Source organism: Neofelis nebulosa, chromosome 6, assembly GCF_028018385.1.
Source record: "Neofelis nebulosa isolate mNeoNeb1 chromosome 6, mNeoNeb1.pri, whole genome shotgun sequence".
NCBI lineage: Eukaryota > Metazoa > Chordata > Mammalia > Carnivora > Felidae > Neofelis > Neofelis nebulosa.
Genome location: NC_080787.1, coordinates 45,737,451 through 45,758,592, shown reverse-complemented (window position 1 = coordinate 45,758,592; position 21,142 = coordinate 45,737,451). Strand labels below are relative to the sequence as shown.

Genomic DNA, 21,142 nt, shown 5'->3' with positions numbered 1-21,142 from the left:
TTTCGCTATTCAGGGCCTTTTCTGGTTCCATACAAATTTTAGAATTGTTTGTTCTAGCTCTGTGAAGAATGCTGGTGTTGTTTTGATAGGGATTGAATTGAACGTATAAATTGCTTTGGGTAGTATAGACCTTTTAAAACTATTTTTTCTTCCAATCTATGAGCATGGGATATTTTTCCATTTCTTTGTGTCTTCTTCAATTTCTTTCATAAGCGTTCTATAGTTTTCAGCGTACAGATATTTTACCTCTTTGGTTAGGTTTATTCCTAGGTATTCTATTTCTGTATGTTGATTTTATATCCTGCGACTTTGCTGAATTCATGTATCAGTCCTAGCAGTTTTTGGTGGAGTCTTTCAGGTTTTCCACGTCAAGTATGATGCCATCTGCGAAGAGTGAAAGTTTGACTTCTTCCTTGACGATTTAGAGGCCTTTTATTTCTTTTTGTTATCTGATTGCTGAGGCTAATGGTGGTAAGAGTGAACATCCTTGTCGTATTCCTGACCATAGGGGGAAGATCTCAGTTTTTCCGCATTGAGAATGATAATAGCTGTGGGTCTTTCATATATGGCTTCTATGATCTTCAGGTATGTTCTTTCTATCGCTATTTTCTTAAGGGTTTTTATCAAGAAAGGATGCTGTATTTTGTCAAATGCTTTTCTGCATCTATTAAGAGGGTCATGTGGTTCTTATCCTTTCTTTTATTAATGTGATGTATCATGTTGATTGATTTGCAGATATTGGACCACCCCTGCAGCCCAGGAATAAGTCCCACTTGATCATGGTGAATAATTCTTTTAATGTATTGTTGGATTTGATTTGCGAGTATCTTGTTGAGAATTTTTGCATCCATGTTAATCAGGGAAAATCATACCTGGTCCCTCTGACCCTTTTACTCTTTCCTGTCCCACCCCAGCACAAATGTGCCTCCAGCGTCCTAATTCCAAGCCAGTTAGTCCTCCGCAGTTTCCCCGAGGCCTCTAAATTGCTGGAGGGGTCCCCTCAGCCTTTCAGGTCCCCATCCGCTAAAGGACTCTCACTCCTTCCCAGCAAACCTTGCACAATACAAATAAAAATTTCCCCCCAAAAAAGATGGTGAAAATTTCAAATACAAAGAACAATTGAATGAATTATACAGTAAGCACTCATATACTCACCACTTAGATTCTACAATTGTTGACATTTGTCTGTATTTGCCCTATCCCCTTATCACACATCTATCCCATCCATCAATGAATCCATTCTATTTTTGGTGCAATTCAGAGTAAGTTGCAAATAGCAGGACACTCCATTCCTCGACACTCTGGCATGCTTATCATCAACTACACTCTATTTGTTTAGGTCTTTTAAAAAGCACTTTCCACTCTCTTTACTCTTGTTATCAAAAATAGTTCAACTTTGCTTGCATGCTCAGTGTTGTGTTTTTTAATCATACACTGTGTGCTCACTTCAGTAGCATATGTACTAAAACTAAAACAATACAGAGAATAGCATGGCCTCTGCACAAGGATCACATGCAAATTTGAGAAGTGTTCCATAGATTTTTTTTTATTATTATTATTATTACATGCTGGGGCACCTGGGTGGCTCAGTCAGTTAAGTGTCCAACTTCGGCTCAGGTCATGATCTCACAGTTCACGAATCCAAGCCCCACGTCGGGCTCTGTGCTGACAGCTCAGAGCCTGGAGCCTGCTTCAGATTCTGTGCCTCCCTCTCTCTCTCTCTCTGCCCCTCTCCTGCTCCCACTCTGTCTCTCAAAAAATAAATAAGTGTTAAAAAAAAGTTTTTAAATAAAAATAAAAAATAAATGTTTTTAAAAAAGTAAAAAATAAAACATTTCTTTTTTTTAATTTTTTTTTAACATTTATTCATTTTTGAGACAGAGAGAGACAGAGCATGAACGGAGGAAGGTCAGAGAGAGAGGGAGACACAGAATCCGAAACAGGCTCCAGGCTCTGAGCTGTCAGCACAGAGCCCGACACGGGGCTCGAACTCACAGACCGCGAGATCGTGACCTGAGCCGAAGTTGGACGTCCAACCGACTGAGCCACCCAGGCGCCCCAAAAATAAAACATTTCTATTGTCCCAAAATAAAACTCCATATGCATAAAGCAGTAACTCCGTATTCTCCCCTTTCTCTGCGCCTGGTTGCCTTCAATCTAGCTGGCTCTATGGATTTGCCTACTGTGAACACTGCATATAAACAGAATCATACAATACGTGGCCTTTTGTGCTTGGCTTCTTTCAATTAGCATAATGTTTTCCAGGATAATCCACATGGTAGCATGTATCTGTACTTCCTTTTAAGGCAGTCATATTCCACTGTATGTATATCCCACACTTTGTCTCTCCATTTTTCCACTGATGAGCATTTGCGTTGTTTTCACCTTTTGGCTCTTGTGAATAACGTTGCCTGTCCCAATATTCTTGAGTGTTTGCTCTATAGCAGCAATTAACAAGCATTTTGGTTTCAGGGTCCCTTTACATCCCTAAAAAGTATTGGAGATCCCCAAAGAGTTTTTATGGAGGAGATATAGAAGTATGCAGATTTATGAAATTAAACTGAAAAATTTTTTAATATTTAAATATTTTTATGTTGGGGCACCTGGGTGGCTCAGTCGGTTAAGCGGCCGACTTCGGCTCGGGTCATGATCTCGCGGTCCGTGAGTTCGAGCCCCGCGTCGGGCTCTGTGCTGACAGCTCAGAGCCTGGAGCCTGTTTCAGATTCTGTGTCTCCCTCTCTCTGACCCTCCCCTGTTCATGCTCTATCTCTCCCTGTCTAAAAAATAAATAAAATGTTTAAAATAAATAAATAAATAAATAAATATTTTTATGTTAACATAAACAACATGTTTTTATGAAAAATATATTTTAAAAAATCAGTGAGAAGAGAGGCATTGTTTTCTGTTTTTGCAAATCTCTTTAATGCCTGTCTTAATAAAAGACAGATGGATACTCATACTGACTTTGACATTCAATCTGTTGTGATAGGCTGTTTGGGTTGGCATATATGAAGAAAATGCAACCTTACTGACATATGTTGTTGGAAAAACGAGGACCTCGCAGGCCTCCTGAATGGTTTTGGGGATTCCCCCAAAGTCTTTCCATCACCCACTTTAAGGACTGCTGCTCTAAGGATTTCAATACGTATCCTTAACTATTCAGAGTCCACCTAGAGTGAATATTATTCTACTTCATAAAAACTTTACAACCATATAGGTCCACTACCACGCCCCCTCCTTTATGTTATAACCATATGTGTGACATACATACACAACAAAAAGGACAGGAGCAAGGGGCACTTGGGTGGTTCTGTTGGTTAAACGTCTGACTTTGGCTCAGGTCATGATCTCACGGGTTTGTGGGTTCGAGTCCCGTGTCGGGCTCTGTGCTGACAGCTCGGGGCCTGAAGCCTGCTTCAGATTCTGTGTGTGTGTGTGTGTGTCTCTCTCTCTCTCTGCCCCTCCCCCACTTGCGCTCTGTCTCCCTCTCAAAAAGAAATAAACATTAAAAAAAAAAAAAAAAGGAGGGGAGCCTGGGTGGCTCAGTCGGTTGAGCGTCCGACTTCGGCTCAGGTCATGATCTCACAGTTCGTGGGTTTGAGCCCCGCGTCGGGCTCTGTGCTGACCGCTCAGAGCCTGGAGCCCGTTTCAGATTCTGTGTCTCCCTCTCTCTCTGCCCCTCCCCTGTTCACGCTCTTGTCTCTGTCTCAAGAATAAATAAACATTAGAAAACATTAAAAAAAAAAAAAAGGAAAGGAGCAATAAACAGAATGATACAATTACAAAATTATTTTGCTTTAGACAGATGTTTTTGAAATAAATTGAGGAAAAAAGATAGCCTTTTATAGAGAATAAGTGAAAAAGAGATGATAGAATGTGAATGTCACCATGTTGCACTCTCCAATGAATTAACAGGTAGAGACAGTATGTATATGTGGCTGCTAAGATCATAGAAAGATAACCAGACATCAACATGCCCTCTGGTGAAAGAGCACCCTCTACCACGTAGACTCTCACCAAAGGGATTCGAACCCGTATCTGATTAAGTTTCTAGACCCAGGTGCTAATTTGATTGAAATAAGAGAGCGCAGAAGAACCTGTTGAATGTGAGTTGAACATTGAATATGAAGTCAGCAAAAACAGACTATGAAAAAGTCCACACACTGTAAGGAAAAGAAGGAAATTAAGAGGGAATCCACAGATAAAAAGACTTAAAATGCATTTTCAGTCAGGTTTTTAGAATACATCTAAAGGGACACCTGGATGGCTCAGTTGGCTAAGCCTACGACTCTTGTTTTCGCTTCAGTTCATGATCTCGGTCATGATCCCATGGTTCCTGAGCTCAAGGGCTCTGCACTGACAGTGCACTGACAAGGGATTCTGTCTCTCTCCCCCTCCCCCCAGCTCGCTCGCTCTCTCTCTGTCTCTGTGTCTCGATAAAATACATCTAAGGATGTATATTTGGGTGATAAAACTATAAAGACACCCAAAATTGTAATAACTATTAAAGTCAGGGTAGTGGCCAGCTTTGGAAGGAGGAAGATGGCTGGATAAGTCCAGGTGGAGTGCCTGGGATTGATGCAAAGTTCTATTTTGCAATCAGGGTGGTGGATACAAAGATGTCTGCCTTCTAATAATAATTAAGCTATTCATTTGGTTTGGTTGACTTTTCTAAGTCTGTGTTTTATTATGTGATTTAGAAAGAAAAAAAAAAGATTAAAAACAAAACAAACCTCTTACACAGGAGTTGGCCATTTTTTTTCTTTTTTTTTTCCTTTTTTTTTTTTCAAAGGGCCAGATAGAAAGTATTTCAGATTTTCCTGGCCAAGAGGCAACTAGAGAATATTACGTTCGTACTTATAACCATTTAAAATGGGACAATTAAAAAAAAAAATGCCTAAAGACAAACCCAGGCATTGCAACACTGAGGGTCCACTAAATCGCTGAATTCTGGATCCCAGGAGGCTCCCATCCCTGGAGTCCCAGGACCTGCGTCCCCATGCCCTTTCCCGGCTCCCGTGGGCGCCGCTCCCCTCCCATCCCCCCACCGCCGGTCCCCTCAACCTCCGCGTCTCTTAGCAACAGGCAGACGCAGCCGTCACCCTCAAGAGGACGCAGGCTGAAGGGGGATGAGAGCGAGCACGCATGCGCAGAGGGAGCTCCGGGCTCCACCAAGCAGCTCCGGGAGGAAGGGGAGAGCCTAGAAGCACCCAAGCCCTAGGACCCCGCCCCAAGCAAAAGTCGGTGTCCCAACTCTTCCCACAAGTCCTTTCCCACACTCTTGTTGCTCAAAGTATGGTCTGGTAGGCAAGGGGCAGCAACAGCATCACCTAGGAGCCTGCTAGAAATACAGAATTGCGAGCTTACCCAGACCTACTGAGTCAGTGTCTGCAGTTTTAACAAGATCCCGGTAAATCCCTATGCATATAGACATTTGACAAGCGTTGCTTTCACAATCCGGACAGGGCAAAGCCGTAAACAAATACATCAAACTGGGAATACCTCTTACAGGTTGAACTTTTAACCTCGACACTAAAAGATGGCTTTTATGATGAGGAAGTTCCCAAAGCTGACTTCCCTATGCTCAGTAAGGGTAAAAATTCCCTTGTGTCTCCTCTGACCATCAGTCCAGGACAGAATGCATCACTGACCTCAGGTTCCTGCTCTCAAAGCCAAGGGGGAAATCAGGAGGAACAATTTCCATTCCCAGAGTAAGGGCAGGCGTTGCTTCTCATGAATAAGGTGAAAAGAGAACGCTCAAAGAATGGGTGCCTTGGGCCTGCCAAGATAAGTAAGTCAAACAACACAAGGGCAATCCCAAACCCAGGGAAGGCGACACCCAAACCCAGCTGAACAGCTCCTAGTAAACAGACTCAGTTTACATTTTATTTTTTATTTATTGACTTATTTATTGTTAAACTTGTTAATGTTTATTTATTTTCGAGAGACAGAGCGTGAGCCGGGGAAGGGCAGAGAGCGAGGGAGACACAGAATCCAAAGCAGGCTCCAGGCTCTGAGCTGTCAGCACAGAGCCTGACGCGGGGTTCGAACCCACAAGCCGTGAGATCATGACTTGAACCAAAGTCATACACTTGATCGACTGAGCCACCCAGGCGCCCCTCAGTTTGCATTTTAAACCCCAAAATGAAATTCTTACAAATACTAAGATGGATGATGAGTACTCCTGAGAGAAGTTCCCAGGTCAGTAACTTCTCAGTCTGGTGAGTTCTCCCCAGATATATCTGTCTTGGGAAACTGCAGACCTTAAGTTTCACTTCCTCATCAGAGGACAGTGGCAAATCAGAACAGACACATCACAATCCTAAAAGAACCACTTTGCTTCATGGGGGGGTGGGGGGGAAGAGACTGATTTACCAGAGAATACCACACTTAAACAAAAGAAAATGACCATTTTTTAATGGCAGGGACAAAACAGCAAGATGGAGGAAAAACCCTTCCTCCAACAGAAGACAACTCAAAAAAATGCATTTCTAAAAGTCCATGATACATGCTATAACATAGATGAACCTTGTCAACATTATGCTAAGTGAAGTTACAAAAGATCATGTATTGTGTGATTCCATTTACGCGAAATGTTCAGAATAGGCAAATCTACAGAAAACAGATTAGTAGTTGCCTACCGCTGATGGGGGTGGTTAACAGCTAAAGGGCATGAGGTTTCTTTTGGAGGTGATGAAAATGTTCTGAAAGTAATTATGATTCACAGACGATGATTCTGTGAATGTACTGAAAGCCACTGACTTGTACACTTTAAATGGGTGAACTGTAGGGTATATGAATTATATTTCAATAAAGCTGTTTGAAAAACATAATCCATGGCTCCACACTAGATCCACATTAGTCTAAAAACATGGAGTTCCTACTATAATACAAAAACTTTCTGAGAAAAATCTGAAAGTGAAAGAAAGTTGTTGACATCAGTACTGGTTAGAGGCCCCAGCTAGATTTCTCTAGCAAAACACTCCCATCTCAGTTTGGGGAAGAATTTCACAGTCTTGTCTCAAGATCATCAATCTCACAGAAATCCCCATCTGGCTTTGGGTTCCTGTTCCAAAAACGCTGGAAAAACCAAAACAGGCAAAACACACTTTCAAAACAACACTTTTAATTTACGTGGGCAAGGGGAGAAACAGAGGATCATGAGATAGATGCTACGCTCTGTCAGAATACAAAGTTGAGAATTCACCATTGCTCTGGAAACTCGAGTCCAAAAAGACTACACGTTTCCCAAGGAAACCATTTTTCAAAAGTCCCTAAATAACATAACTCATAAAGAATGACCAAAAGAGCCCATGTGGATGGCTGAGGCCTACTAGGTGGCCACACTGATTTCAGCTCTGCTGCTCCGCTTTAACTGTCATGAGTTCTCTTCTTCACCTGTTTAATTTCCCAGGCCAAGAGCAGAGGTTATCATGAGAAGCCCCATGAGGGCCCTGGCTGTACCCACAAGGGCCTGTGTTGGCATCATGGTCACAGCTGTCACCATGGAGAAAAAGACAGAAGCGGGAGGTGGAACAGGTACCTCTCTTACCCTAATGCAAAGCACACAAAACCCTAGGGCTTTGGGAAACTTAGAGAGAGAGAAATCTCTGCAGCTATTGGTCAACAGCTTCATCCTGCCCTGACAACCTGGATTCCCTCTAATCCCCAGGCAAATTAAAAGACCAAATGTTATTTAGCAATTAATAAGGAAGCAGATGCTATTTGCTCCTGTTCCAAGGGGCCTGCTCCAATCCCTAAGAACAAAACAGTCATTTCCAATGCCAAGGGCAAAGGGCATTGGCAAGTGCCTAGAACAGTGCCTGGCACATAGTTAATATTCAATATGTTTATTGAATGCTTCTTGAATGGATGCTGATACTACTTCCCTTGGCACTCTGCCTTCTTCCCTCATACCGGAAACACACACACACATATGTGCGTGCGCGCACACACACGTTGAATCCAAGCCTGTTCACTGCAACTCCAGTTGTAACCTTGCAACATTAATTAATAAACATGACAATTACTACTATGATATAGATTTCTGGAGAGCACGATTTTTATTAAAGGATTTTGTTGTGACTAATATATCCTTAAGAGCCTAAAACAATGCCTGACACTAGTAGCTTCTAAATGAATATTTGTTTAATGACGAATGAATTAAGGGCCTACTATGCGCCAGGCAGCTGTGGAGCTAGGCCTACTGCTGACGTCCCCTTCCCAATCACTTCTACCCGGGCCGCAGAGGCTGCCTTGAGTCCTCCTACCGCCAGGGGCCGCTGTACAAAGAGCGCGGCTTCCTTTCCATGCCACCTTCTATCCCCGCGGCGTCCCTTGACCCCGTGAAGTTACTGCCCCGAGTTAAGATGGCGGCGTCGATGGCAGCTGCAGCTCGGCGACTGCGGCGGGCCTTTCGAAGGTCGCCTCTGTGGGGGGGCCTCAGCCGTCGGCCGTTCTCATCCGAGCCCCCTCCAGCCTCGGCCACGGCCGTTCGGGACGCCTTCCTGAGCTTCTTTCGGGACCGCCACGGCCACCGACTGGTGCCGTCCGCCTCCGTGCGGCCCCGCGGCGACCCCAGTTTGCTTTTCGTCAATGCGGGCATGAACCAGGTGGGGGCTGAGCCACCCAGAGCGGGGGCGGAGTTTGTGATTTTTTTTCCGGGGAGAAAGGCACTGCGGGATTGGGCAAAAGAAGCGAGGGGCGGAGCTCTTGGCTTTGGAGGAAAGGACCGTTTGTTGTGAGGCTAAATCGTTGGGGGCACAAGTTAGGGCTTGGGGAGGGCCCGACCTCGGAGCTTGGGTTGGGATTTAGTTTTAGGTCCAAGAATGGAGAGTGTGGAGTTCTCTGGGGGCAGACTGGTGGGGGAAGTCTGGCTTCATTTATTCATGTTGTAAATAAAGGTAACTAATTCGTTAAATAAACGTTTGTTGAGCACATTTTATGTGCTAGACTGTATTCTCTAAGCTTTTGACTTTGAGCACCACTTACCCTCTCTAGATTTGTCTTCACCTGTAAAATGAGCAAGGAGGGGGGAATCGGTTAACCGTAGAGACTTTTAAGTTTATTTTTATTTTGAGAGAGATAGAGCAAGTGGGGAGGGGCAGAGAGAGAGGGAGACAGAATCCCAAGCAGGCTTGGGGCGCCTGGGTGGCTCAGTCGGTTATGTGGACTTCGGCTCAGGTCATGATCTCGCAGCCCCGCGTCGGGCTCTGTGCTGACAGCTCAGAGCCTGGAGCCTGCTTCACATTCTGTGTCTCCCTCTCTCTCTGCCCCTTCCCTGCTCATGCTGTGTCTCTCTCTGTCTCAAAAATAAATAAACATTTAAAAAAAAATTTCAAAAAAAAAAAAAAAAAAAAGAATCCCAAGCAGGCTCCATGCTGTCAGTGCAGAGGCTGATGCAGGGCTTGAACTCACAAACCGTGAGATCATGACCTGAGCTAAAATCAAGAGTCAGAAGCTTAGCCGACTGAGCCACCCAAGCACCCCAAACGTAGAGGCTATTAAATGCTGAGTTTGTGAGGCATGCCCAGTGTCCTGTGGTCTTGGTTTTATACTGAAGTTATTGGGTGTGATTTAAAGAAGCTGACATGAAGGATGAAGCCATTCAGTGCCCTGTTTCCCGCCACCAACATAGTCCTCCTTCTTTTACGTTGCCTAATTTACTAGCAGAGTATCGCTGTTTCCTGACTTATTTACCTCTTGTCTGCCCCACACACATCAGAGATGGGTGCCTCCAGGCTTCCAGATTGCCCCTTAGCCAAGACCACACCGCACTCTCGGGGGCACAGTCAGCCTTCACTCTGAACACCCCACTCCCCACTTCTCCCGTCTACGGAGGGAGTGAGAACTGGGACCTTTGTGTGTTTCCAGTTCAAGCCAATCTTCCTGGGCACCGTGGATCCACGAAGCGAAATGGCAGGCTTCCGACGTGTGGCCAACAGCCAGAAATGTGTGAGGGCTGGAGGACGCCACAACGACCTGGAGGATGTGGGCCGAGATCTTTCCCATCACACCTTCTTTGAGATGCTTGGCAATTGGGCTTTTGGGGGTGAATATTTTAAGGTGAGTCTCCAGGAAGCCCTAGAGTTAGAAAAAAGGTCAGTGGTCAACCAAGAAGGGGCTCAAGAGGAGTCCTGTCTCTACTCCTAAGCCCTGCTTGGACAGGGCTCATACTACACAGGAAGGCAAAGTGCTAGATGAACAAATATGATGAGACTGCGTCTCACTTCCCTAATTGGATTGTAAGTGTGAGGGCCAGGACTATGCCTCCTGCCTAATGGCTGGTTGGTAATTGTTGAATGAATAAATGGTCAGAAAAATACTAAAATGCAGGAGTTAGAAATCATCCCAGGTTAGGGTGGAAAGACAACTTCATGGAGAGAGTGGGACTTGAAGGAAAGGATCTAAAGGAGGGGTGAAGTTTTCTGGACAGGAAAAAAACTCAAGCAGAAATGGTCATGGTTTGTTCTGGAAACAAGGAGGGCAGTGGAATTTTGTGTTAAGCTGAGGGCTGAACTCATGTGGCTTGATTGGTGCTTCAGCGGGGCCCTCTTCCCACCATTCTCCTCCTCCCACCCCATGTGGGTTTCCCCTGCAGGAGGAGGCTTGCCGCATGGCCTGGGAACTGCTGACTGAGGTCTACGGGATCCCTGAAGACAGGCTCTGGGTCTCCTACTTCGGTGGTGACCCCAAGGCAGGGCTGGACCCAGACCTGGAGAGCAGGGACATCTGGCTCAGCTTAGGGTAAGTCTGCCTCTGCCCCTTGTGTCCACTTCCAGAGGGCAAGAGGACTGGCAAATGGAGAGTACCAGCATCAGTCATCAGAGTCTTAGCATCTGGTCCCAGAAACAGATTGGGGTCAGCCCTGTTTCTCCTCTTGCTGAGCTTGGTGGAGAGGCTCTCATGGCAGAGAGGGTTCTGGCTTCCAGGTTTGTCTGTCTCCCTACCACCCGCCTGGCTTTCTTGTCAGGGTGTGTGCCAGTCATGTGCTTTCCTTTGGACCACAAGAGAACTTCTGGGAAATGGGGAACACTGGCCCCTGTGGGCCCTGCACGGAGATCCACTATGACCTGGCTGGGAGAGGGGGAGCCCCCCAGCTGGTGGAGCTATGGAATCTGGTCTTCATTCAACACAACAGGTAATGGGGTGCTGAAGCAGAAGGAAAATCCCTGGCCAGAAGTGGGCAAGGTGGCATTCAGGAGACTTTGATCCATTTCTTATAAAAAAAAAAAAAAAAAAACACCTAAATGGTGTTTACTGTGTGCCAGGTACATTTCTAAACACTTTTCAGGTAATAACTGATTTAACCCTAGTCTTTGCTCGTGACACTTTCAACTAGTCACTGCTGTCCGCCAGCTTCTGTTCTCTCATCACTGGATGGCACGGAGGCTGGTGGTCTCTAAGATTTTCTCCCAGCCTTGACATGTCTCTTTCTCAGGGCAAAGAATTCTGTCCCAGAAAGGGGATGTGTGGGTCCAGGCAAGGGCCCAAGCAGGGGTGAGGGTGGAGATCACCCTTTATGAGAAAGTACAGGACCCAAGGCCATCACTGTCTGCCTTTGTGGGAGAGGGGTGGATACCGCCTTCTGGTTCCTCCCACTGTCAGCCCCTCCTCGTTCCTCCGCTGCACTTGGGCATCTGCCTCACCCCAGTAATCCCATGTGGGGCCTCACCTTGCACACCTTCCCTGGCCAGAGAGGCAGATGGAAGCCTGCAGCCCCTGCCCCAGCGGCACGTGGACACGGGAATGGGCCTGGAAAGGCTGGTGGCCGTGCTGCAAGGCACGCGCTCCACTTACGACACTGATCTCTTCTCCCCGCTGCTTGACGCCATTCAGCAGGTGAGCCGGCCTCTTCCCTTCCAGAAGCTGGCGCTTTGTTGAGAACTCCCGAGTATTCCTGCATGTGGAAACCTTGCCCAGCCAAGGATAGCAGGGTCAAACAGGCTGGGATTTGTATTTATTACCTGATATTGCTCCCAAATCCTTCTGTCCTTCGCATCTTCAAAAAATAGGTGTTTAGTGCCTACTTTGTGTGCAGTCCTTTGTGCTTAGTAGAGGAGATTACGTTGTAGCCTAAGAGATAAATAAGTAAGTGTATTAAAGAACAAGATGGCAGACTTGAACCAGATTGCAGATTGTGACCAGGCAGTAAACATGGATGATAGTAACTGTGGTGGGGGTAGGGGGGACGGTGGAGAGGAATCTTAGATGAAGTGTTTGGGGAAGGCTCACCAAGGAGGTGATCTCTGAGCTGGAACCTGAAAGAGGAGGAGCCAGCCACAAGAAGCTCATTCCAGGTCGAGGGGATGGCCGGTACCAAGGCCCTGAGGCAGGAAAGGAACCCAAAGGTGGCCTAGAGCTAGCCAGAGTAGAATCACCTGGGATGTAGCTGGAGAATGTGTGACTGCGCTTTTGTTGTGTAACAAAGCATCTAATACTTTGTAGTTTACAATAACAACCATTTATTTAGCATATGAGTCTGTGAGCTAGCCATGGTGGCTGGGCTCTGTTGGGTCAACCTTTTGGTCTTCTGTGAGTTCATTCATACACCTATAGGTAGCTGCTAGGCAGCTGTAGTTCGAGGACTGGCTGGCTGGCTGGCTGTTTGGGGCAACGGGGGTGACCAGGCTGTGTGTCTGTCAAGCAGCAGGCTAGCTTAGAGTTGTTCCCATCCCAAGGCAGCAAGGTTCCAAGAAGGAGAACAGAAGCACACCAGGTCTCTCTTGAGGCTTAGGCTCAGGACAGTGTCCTTTCCACCTCATTCTGTTGGCCAAAGCAAGTCGCAAGGCTAGCCTAGGTTCAAGGGATAGAGAAATAGATTCTATCCTTGGATGGGAAGCAGCTGTGGTCTCGTTGTAAAGTGGCAAGCACACTGAAGAGGGAAGGATTGTGGCCATTTTTGCAAACAATCTACCATAGAAAGGAAGGCAGAAGTCCAACCTTCTGGGCCCTTGAAGTCCAAAGTGGGGCTCTTATTATGCTAAGTGTAGTGAAAAGGGTTCTGCGTGGGGGAGGGGCATGATCTGATTGACACTTTTAAAGGCCCCTCTTGTTGCTGCGTGAAGGATGAGCTGGAGGGAGACCTAGGAGAAGCTAAGAAGCCAATTGGGAGGCTGTTTCGTAGTAAAGGGAGGAGACAGGAGGGCATGGTTGAGGCTGGTAGCTGTGGAAGTGGAGAAAAGTAATTGATTTGAAAGATCTCACAAAGGCAAGACAGGAGCAAAAGTCCCCAGTGACAGACTGGATGAGGAAGGGAAATAAAAACCAAGGCTTGGTCTCTAGTTTTTGACTTGAGCAGTGTGGTGAATGGCAGGACTGTTAATTGAGAGGAGGAAGCTCAGGGAAGAGACAGGTTTAGAGCTGGATGAATCAGCCATCTGCTTTGGAGCACTTACACATAGGCGTAGCTTACACCTCCCTCCCTGCCCCCCATAAAGGCTGGAGAAGTGGGTGTGGGCAGTGGAGGCAGGCTGGTGCAAATCTCAGATCTGCTCCTGATGCGTTGTGTGGCCTCGTGCCACTTAGCTCCTCAGAGCCTCAGTTTCCTCTTTAAAGCGAGACTAGTAATACCTCCCAGAGCAGGATGTTTTGGATACTAGGCAACACTTCGTTCAAGCACCCTCCCCGTTCTGATGGTAGAAATTCAGTAAATGATCACAGCTGCGATTGTTGTGAGTGCTGAATGTGGCCCTGGGAGGGCAGGGACTGACTCCCTTTTATGTTTGAAGCTTCTCCGACCAGGTCATTCCAGATGTGATCAGCTTTAGGGGTGAGGGCAGATGCTCTAGAGATGATGAAGGGCACCCCACCCGGACCACATCAGGCAGGACCAGCAGCCATGTCTCCTTGTCTCTCGCTCTCCAGGGTTGCGGGGTGCCCCCTTACTTGGGTCGGGTAGGAGCAGCAGACGAGGGGCGCACAGACATGGCATACCGCGTTGTGGCTGATCACATCCGCACACTCAGCGTCTGCATCGCCGACGGTGTCTGCCCCGGAATGTCGGGTGCCCCGTGAGTCTGGCAGGGGCTACACAGAGAGGCAGGGGCTGCAAGGGCGGGGGGTGGGGGGTGTTGCAGGGGAGAGGTGGGTCAGGAGGAGTGGGGGGAGGGAGAGGGCTCTGAGATGAGAGCACCCGCTCTGAACCTCGTCCTCCCCACTCTCCATACTGCTGACCAAGGGTTGCAGGCGGTTCTCATCTGGCTTCTGAACCCCTCTAGGTTGGTGCTTCGTCGGATCCTTCGTCGAGCTGTGCGGTTCTCTACAGAGGTGTTGCGGGCACCACCTGGCTTCCTAGGCAGCCTGGTGCCTGTAGTGGTGGAGACGCTGGTGAGGGCAGAACTTATTCTTCTGGGCTTCCCCGGGTGCTCAGGAACCTTGCCACTGAGCCTAGACGGTGCCCTCAGCCTAGGCTCCCTACCCTAAATGGCCAGCCCCAGGTCTTGTCAGGCTGAGAAAGCTAAGACTGAATCCAAAAAGCAGGGAGCCCTCAGGAGGCCTCCCTGCCCTGGCTTCTGAGCCTCTGAGTTTGGGACCCCCTTCTGTCCGTATTCCCTGTTTGAGTCTGCCATCCATCAGCCGGAGCTGAGCTTCCAAGGCAGGTGTCCTCAGGGAGGTCCAGGGTGGGGAGGTTGCCTTTCACACCTTCTCAGCCCTCTGCCTCCCCCAGGGAGATGCTTATCCAGAACTGCGGAAGCACTCAGCCCAGGTACTGGCTTTGGATGGGGAGGGAGGGGCCGACAAGAGAGGGGTGGAGAGCGGCTCTCCCTTCCAGGAGGCCCAGCTCCAGTCCCACCCTGCCCCTGTTCAGATAGTCAACCTGGTGTCAGAGGACGAGGCAGCCTTCCTGGCCTCCCTGCAGCGGGGTCGGCACATCATCGATCAGACCCTGAGGCGCCTGGGGCCTTCTGATTTGTTCCCTGGTGAGTGAGCGGCCTGGCCAAGGTGTGAGGGGCTCACTCAGGTGAACCAAGGCAGGAAGAGGACAGAGCTCTGAGGCAGGCGTGTGCCTAGCATGCAGACCCTCCTCCCCATGTCCCTCTCCCTGCACTGTCTCCAACACCCACATCTCTCTGTAGCGGGACACCACCCTCCTTCTCCCCACTTCCCCTCTGTCCAGCTGGCCCTGCCACCAGTCTCTGCTTTCCAAGGCCGGCTTCATCCCGAGAATGAGCTTCCCTTCTCCTCTGAGATGACAGATGACAAGGGAGTCTCCTGGGCTGCCCTCGGCTCTGGCCTTTGAGCCTAAAGCCTGACCCCTCTCCTGGACCTACCGGGTGTAGGGAGAGGACACTTGTGCTTGGTACCTGGTGGCTGTTGTGTGGTCGGAAAAGCCCTGGCCCTTATTTCTCCCTCACTTCTTCCCCTTCAGTCCATCCTGCCCTCCCCTCTGAACACCCTTTGTCTTCCTTCTTCAAAGCTGAAGTGGCCTGGTCCTTATCGCTGTCTGGGAACCTGGGGCTCCCCCTGGACCTGGTAGAGCTGATGCTGGAGGAGAAGGGGGTGCAGCTGGACTCTGCTGGGCTGGCGCGGCTGGCCCAGGAGGAGGCCCAGGTACACGCTGGGGTACCCCTGCCCAGGCTTCTGTTGGGACAGTCCCTTTCCCAGCCCTGAGTTCCTGGGGGAGGAGCTGCAGCTATTGAGGGAAACAGGAGACGGGGTCTGTCCCCTCACCTCAGGCCCCACCCACAGCCTGTAGAGGAGAACTCTAATACAGTGGACTGAACAGAACCAGGAATGGGGAGAGGCCAGCACAGCATCCTAGAGAGGGGAGCGGTGGGTGAAGGGGGCCTCATCCTGAGACCCTGCATGACGGGTGGTTCACCAGCCAGCCCAGGGTCTCTAGCAGCCAGCCAAGCCCCGAGGGCTTATTCCAGAGGGGCTGCAGAGTCCACACAGCTGTGTGGCAGGGGCAGGGCTCTGTGGAGGCTCAGGTCCCACTGCACTATCCGTGTACCCCTTCCCTATGCATGCGCCCATCCTGCAGCACCGGTCACAGCAGGCCGAGCCAGCTCAGGAGCGGGGACTGCAGCTGAATGTCCATGCACTGGGGGAGCTGCAGCGCCGAGGGGTGCCCCCAACTGACGACAGTCCCAAGTACAGCTACTCTCTTCGACCCAGTGGGGGTTATGGTGAGAGGCCGGACTGAGGCTGGTGGCCACAAGCGTCCCTGGCGGTTTCTGGGAGGGACAGAGGGACATCTGTGAGGGTTGCTACCAGCCCTATACATTTCATGGGGGGCGGGGGTGGGGGGGTGGGGAGGGCGGCGAGGGGGTTATAGCCACCAGGGGTCGCTGTGGCCCCTGAAAGTGCCCCTCCACCAGCTACATGCCCATTGGCTTCAAGTAAGGTACAGACCAACGGCCCAGGGCCCACACCCCTGCCCAGCACTGATAACCATTCTTCTTCCTGGCAGAGTTTGGCACCTGCGAGGCGCAGGTGCTCCAGCTGTATACAGAGGACGGGACAGCTGTGGCCTCTGTGGGGAAAGGCCAGCGTTGTGGCCTTCTCTTGGACAAAACCAACTTCTACGCTGAACAGGGGGGTCAGGCTTCAGACCGAGGCTACCTGGTGCGGGTGGGGCAGGAGGTGAGCCCCCATACACAGACACACACACACACACACACACACAGACAAGTTAATTTCTGCAGAAGGCAGACCCGACCTGGGAAGGGAGCCAAGGGGAGGGAAAAGCTACAAGCAGTTGTATCAGTGCCTTGGCCCCTGCCCTTCCCCAGGATGTACTGTTCCCAGTGCCCCGGGCCCAGGTCTGTGGAGGCTTCATCCTGCACGAGGCTGTGGCCCCTGAGGGCCTGAAGGTTGGGGACCAGGTGCAGCTACATGTAGATGAGGTAAGGCCCCAAGCCCTGATATTTAGAATATCCTGCAGCCTCTTGACTCTCCCTACCCCCCAGGATTCTGGGTGACAAAAGTGTTTCAGGCCTGGCGTCTAGGCTGCATGGAGAAGCACACGGCCACCCACCTGTTGAACTGGGCACTCCGGCAGACCCTGGGCCCCGGCACGGAGCAGCGAGGTTCCCATCTCAACCCCGAGCGGCTGCGCTTCGATGTGGCCACCCAGGTGAGGAAGACAGAAAGGCTTAAAAAGAGGTAGTTTGGTGGCTTGAGGGGGGGAGGGGGGCGGTGGGAGGGGGAGTTTGGCCAGTCCAAGGACCTAGGCTCCCTGTCGCTCAGTCACTGTGAGGCCGTGAGGGACGTCTTCATCTCGGCATCCTGCACCAGTGAGGGGTCAGGTTAGATAGCCTCTGAAGCCTCCGGCCACCCAGCTTCCTTGTTCCCGCTGTCACCCAAGACATTCTTGCTCAAGCAGAGCTGCCCTCCCTTCTCTGTCACCCTTCCTTTCTCGCACATCTAGCTCTGTCCTTGCACCAGGGTCTACCCCATCCTGTGTTTTTCTTCCATTAGGCTGGCCCTTGTGGTGAGCTCCCTCGGTACAGAACAGCATTTTCTGTTACATCAATTCTTAGTGCCTGATGAGAGGCCTGCAATTCCCAACAGCTTTCTAAGGAAAAGAACTGTCTACTCCACAAAGGTTGATTGAGCGCCTGCTCGGTGCTAGCCACTGTCTGAGAACCTGAGGAGAATCAGTGAACACGGACTGCTTCTTGCTGCTTTGGTTACAGGCACGCAGCTGACTGCCTGTCGGTCTATCCATTTCCCCCTACCCCACCAGGCTCCACTGACCCCAGAGCAGCTCCGGGCAGTGGAGGGCACGGTGCAGGAGGCCGTGGGGCAGGATGAGGCCGTGTACATGGAGGAGGTGGCCCTGGCACGCACCGCCCATGTCCCTGGCCTGCGCTTTCTGGATGAGGTGAGTTGGGGAGGCCCCTTGGTGAGACTGCCTGCCCCTCACGGGCTGGTGAACAGACTGGTCCCCTCTCCTCAGGTATACCCAGACCCTGTGCGGGTGGTGTCAGTGGGGGTGCCCGTGGCCGAGGCGCTGGACCTCGCCTCCCAGGCTGCGCTGCAGACCTCTGTGGAGCTGTGCTGTGGGACGTGAGTCACTCCTTTCGGCCTGCCCCAATCCGGGGCCCGAGATCCTCACCCTTCTTTGGTCTTTGGAGCCACCAGCGCCCGGGTTGGAGCTTAAGTTGCTCCTTTCCGTCCCACCATGCCCCTTGACTTCCTTCTCCCTCCCTCTGCCCACAGGCACCTGCTGCGCACAGGGGCTGTAGGGGACCTGGTCATCGTTGGGGAGCGCCAGCTCTCCAGGGGCACCACCCGCCTGCTGGCCGTCACCGGGGAGCAGGCCCAGCAGGTTGGCACGCCGGCAGGGTCCAGGAGGCCACCGAATTTGGACGGGGGGTGGTGGGGGGGGGGGGGTGGAGGGAGCACACACGGCTGAAACTCTCAGGCCGGGGGATGCCCAGCAGCAGAACCAGTGTTCGTACATGTGCGCTGCCAACAGCTGGCATCTGTTGTGATTATTTGGTGCCTCGACTGGGCCTGATTGTTCAGTGTTTCTGTCTTGGCCCTGACTAGCAGTGGGTCGAGAGCCCCCTGTCCTGGGGAGGTGACAGCAAGCCGAGCAGCCCTGAGCATCCCGTTCCCTCCTGGCAGGCCCGAGAGGTGGGCCAGGCTCTGGCCCAGGAGGTAGGAGCCGCGGCAGAACGGCTGAGTCGGGGCAGCCAGGATGTGGTGGAGGCTCAGCGACTATCCAAGGACATGGGACGACTCACTGATGTGAGGGTCACTGCTGCCGCGGAGCTGTTCCCCACTCTCTCCTGGCCCTCTTCCCCATGCCTCGGTCTCTCCCCCAATTCCTCTGGGACTCCTGCTGGCCTAGATATTTGTTGTTTGTCTGCAGGGTGGGATGTGGTGGGTGTGATCTCTTCCCTTGCACTGCTGGCTCCTGGCTCTGAGACTGGGAGGGGCGCGGCTGATGTACTGTTTGTGGCCTTAGGCTGTGGACACTGCGGTGATGCCCCAGTGGCAGCGGCGGGAGCTGCAGGCCACGCTGAAGGTGCTGCAGCGACGTGCCAACACTGCCATCCGGAAGCTAGAAACGGGGCAGGTGAGAGGAGGTTCGGCTGTACTCGTGGGGGCAGGTACCCGGCACACTTGGCGAGGGGCAGAGGCACTCCAGCATGCACACGGAGAAGCTTCGCGACCTGGCACGGCGCCTGACGCAGGGGGTGGGGTGCAGCTCCTCTCTCTCCTGCCAGCTGGGTGCCATCACCAGGCCATTTCCCCCACTTCTTTCTCTGCCAAACCGTGTCTGTCCTTCAACTCCCAAGTCTGGCTCAGACTCGCCCTCTAGGAAGCCGACTGACTTGATTACGCCTTTCAGCCCCCAGTACCACTTGACCGTGGATCTGCCTTCCTCCCGCCCCCTTTCGTCCATCTGTGCTCCAGCCTTAGTCCTTCACCTTCAGTGGCCTATTTGTAGGGGCCTGGAGCTGTGGTGAAAGGGATGAGGTGAGGGACGAGGGGAAGGACACAGGCCATTTGAGGCAGAGCCCCTGACACCTCTCCTCCAAGCCAAAGACCTTTGCTGGCGGAGGGGATTTCCGGACAGGGTCTCGGTTCAGAAGTGGGGCCCGGCTGCCTTCCACCCTGATCCCCGTGCCGTCCTTCCTGCCCTGCAGGCTGCACAGAAAACCCAGGAGCTGCTGCGGCGGCATTCAGAGGGGCCCCTGATTGTGGACACAGTCTCCACGGAGTCCCTCTCCGTGAGTGTGGGGGCTGGGGGTGGCCCCACGGTCTGGGGAGGGGAAGGTCCTGGCTGGGAGGTAGCTGGGAGTCCAGAGAGCTGTGGGCTCACTGTCTGCCCTTCCCTGCCCAGGTGCTGGTGAAGGTGGTACGGCAGCTGTGTGAGCGGGCGCCTCGCACGTCTGTGCTACTGCTCAGCCCCCAGCCGCTGGGGCACGTGCTGTGTGCCTGTCAGGTGGCCCAGGTGAGGGAAGGAGGAGAGCAGCCCCACCCACCCATCCTGGTCCAGCTCTCCAGTTGCACACCTTTGACTCCTCCGAGGCTGGGTAGAGGCGATCTAGGAGGACACCCCAGGACGGGGACAGGGCCGTCTCCTCCCTAACCACAGCCCCCCACCAGAGAAGGCACCGTGGGGGTCCCTGATTATGACCATCCAGGCTGCACATCCCTTGCAGACAAGTAGCAGACATTCAGTAACCTCCACACACTTTCCCAGCCGCGTGCTCTCCTGTCTCCCGACTAATCACTGTGATGCCACTCTCAAGGGGTAGATGGAGTGAGCGCTGGTGGGGAGGGCTGCTCTGCATCACTGCCCCTTCTCTCTTGGTTCCCAGGGTACCACACCAGCCTTCACGGCAGAGGCCTGGGCACTGGCGGTATGCAGCCACATGGGGGGCAAGGCCTGGGGCTCTCAAGTGGTGGCTCAGGGCACCGGAACGACGGCTGACCTGGAAGCTGCCCTCAGGACAGCCCGAGCCTACGCCCTCAACCAGCTCTGAGCCGGGCTCGCCAGGGACTCACATAGACTGGACAGACTGCCGACGGGCCAGTGCCAGGAACCCTTGAAGGAGCCAGCAGAACCTCCCGGGAGGCTGAAGCAAAGGACTAAAGACTGGAGGCCAAGCAGCTGAGCCCTAGGGGGCTGCCTCGGGCCAGGCCCCGTGAGGACACGAGGAGTTGGGGTTCTGGAAGGCAGAAGTGGGCTCAGAGACACACCCCCACTGGGTGAATGTGAAGCCATGGACTGTCTTGGCTGTGATTGCTCACCAACAAGTATTTCACTGCAGCCAGGAAGTTCCAGAAGTTCTTCTGCTTAAAAAAGAACAGCTCTCCCCTCCCAGCAACCTGGTAAGGGTGCTCTGTCACCCGGCTGATCCCTCACACTGGATCGAACAGTCACCCATCATCCAAATCAGAACCATCCTCATCGCCACGGGTGTTCAACAGGTTTTCCATGCCAGCCTGGGCACCCACAAAGGCCTCGCTGGCCACCAAGATCCAGAACTGTCTTATGAAAGTCATTACGGCAGGGTACACCCTCTCTGGTGTCACTTGTGTCATTAACAGTGACTTCACATTTTAGCGAAGGCCCTGGTGATTTGTTGAGAAAATGCGCAGCAGGCCCTGGGCAGTTGCTGAGAATGTGGTGAGAGCCAAAGGGACAACTTCCTGCACTTGCAGAGCTTCCGTC

At 51.5% G+C, this 21,142-nt stretch overlaps 1 protein-coding gene and 1 non-coding gene across 5 annotated transcripts; both read left to right on the top strand.

Annotated features, from left to right (window-relative positions):
• The first annotated feature begins 1,438 nt into the window (after positions 1-1,438).
• Positions 1,439-1,542, top strand: LOC131515572 (U6 spliceosomal RNA). The gene has a single exon (XR_009263640.1). It is a non-coding gene; the product is annotated as a U6 spliceosomal RNA (small nuclear RNA).
• A 6,786-nt stretch (positions 1,543-8,328) lies between these two features.
• AARS2 (alanyl-tRNA synthetase 2, mitochondrial) lies at positions 8,329-20,992 on the top strand. Of its 4 annotated transcripts, none has more exons than XM_058734123.1 (22): positions 8,332-8,612; positions 9,874-10,065; positions 10,601-10,746; positions 10,973-11,140; positions 11,697-11,841; positions 13,867-14,012; positions 14,220-14,328; positions 14,669-14,707; positions 14,810-14,921; positions 15,419-15,552; positions 15,986-16,130; positions 16,415-16,587; positions 16,737-16,850; positions 16,940-17,080; positions 17,693-17,830; positions 17,906-18,015; positions 18,169-18,277; positions 18,580-18,702; positions 18,923-19,033; positions 19,608-19,691; positions 19,805-19,915; positions 20,286-20,992. In XM_058734123.1, exons 1-22 carry the CDS (start codon positions 8,370-8,372, stop codon positions 20,448-20,450), a joined length of 2,958 nt encoding a protein of 985 aa, XP_058590106.1. In that variant the 5' UTR covers positions 8,332-8,369; the 3' UTR covers positions 20,451-20,992. The 4 variants fall into 4 exon arrangements, with proteins under 4 accessions (XP_058590108.1, XP_058590107.1, XP_058590106.1 ...); XM_058734126.1 differs by lacking the exon at positions 8,332-8,612 and adding an exon at positions 8,659-8,903; XM_058734124.1 differs by lacking the exon at positions 19,805-19,915 and having other exon boundaries at positions 8,331-8,612.
• Positions 20,993-21,142: the final 150 nt, after the last annotated feature.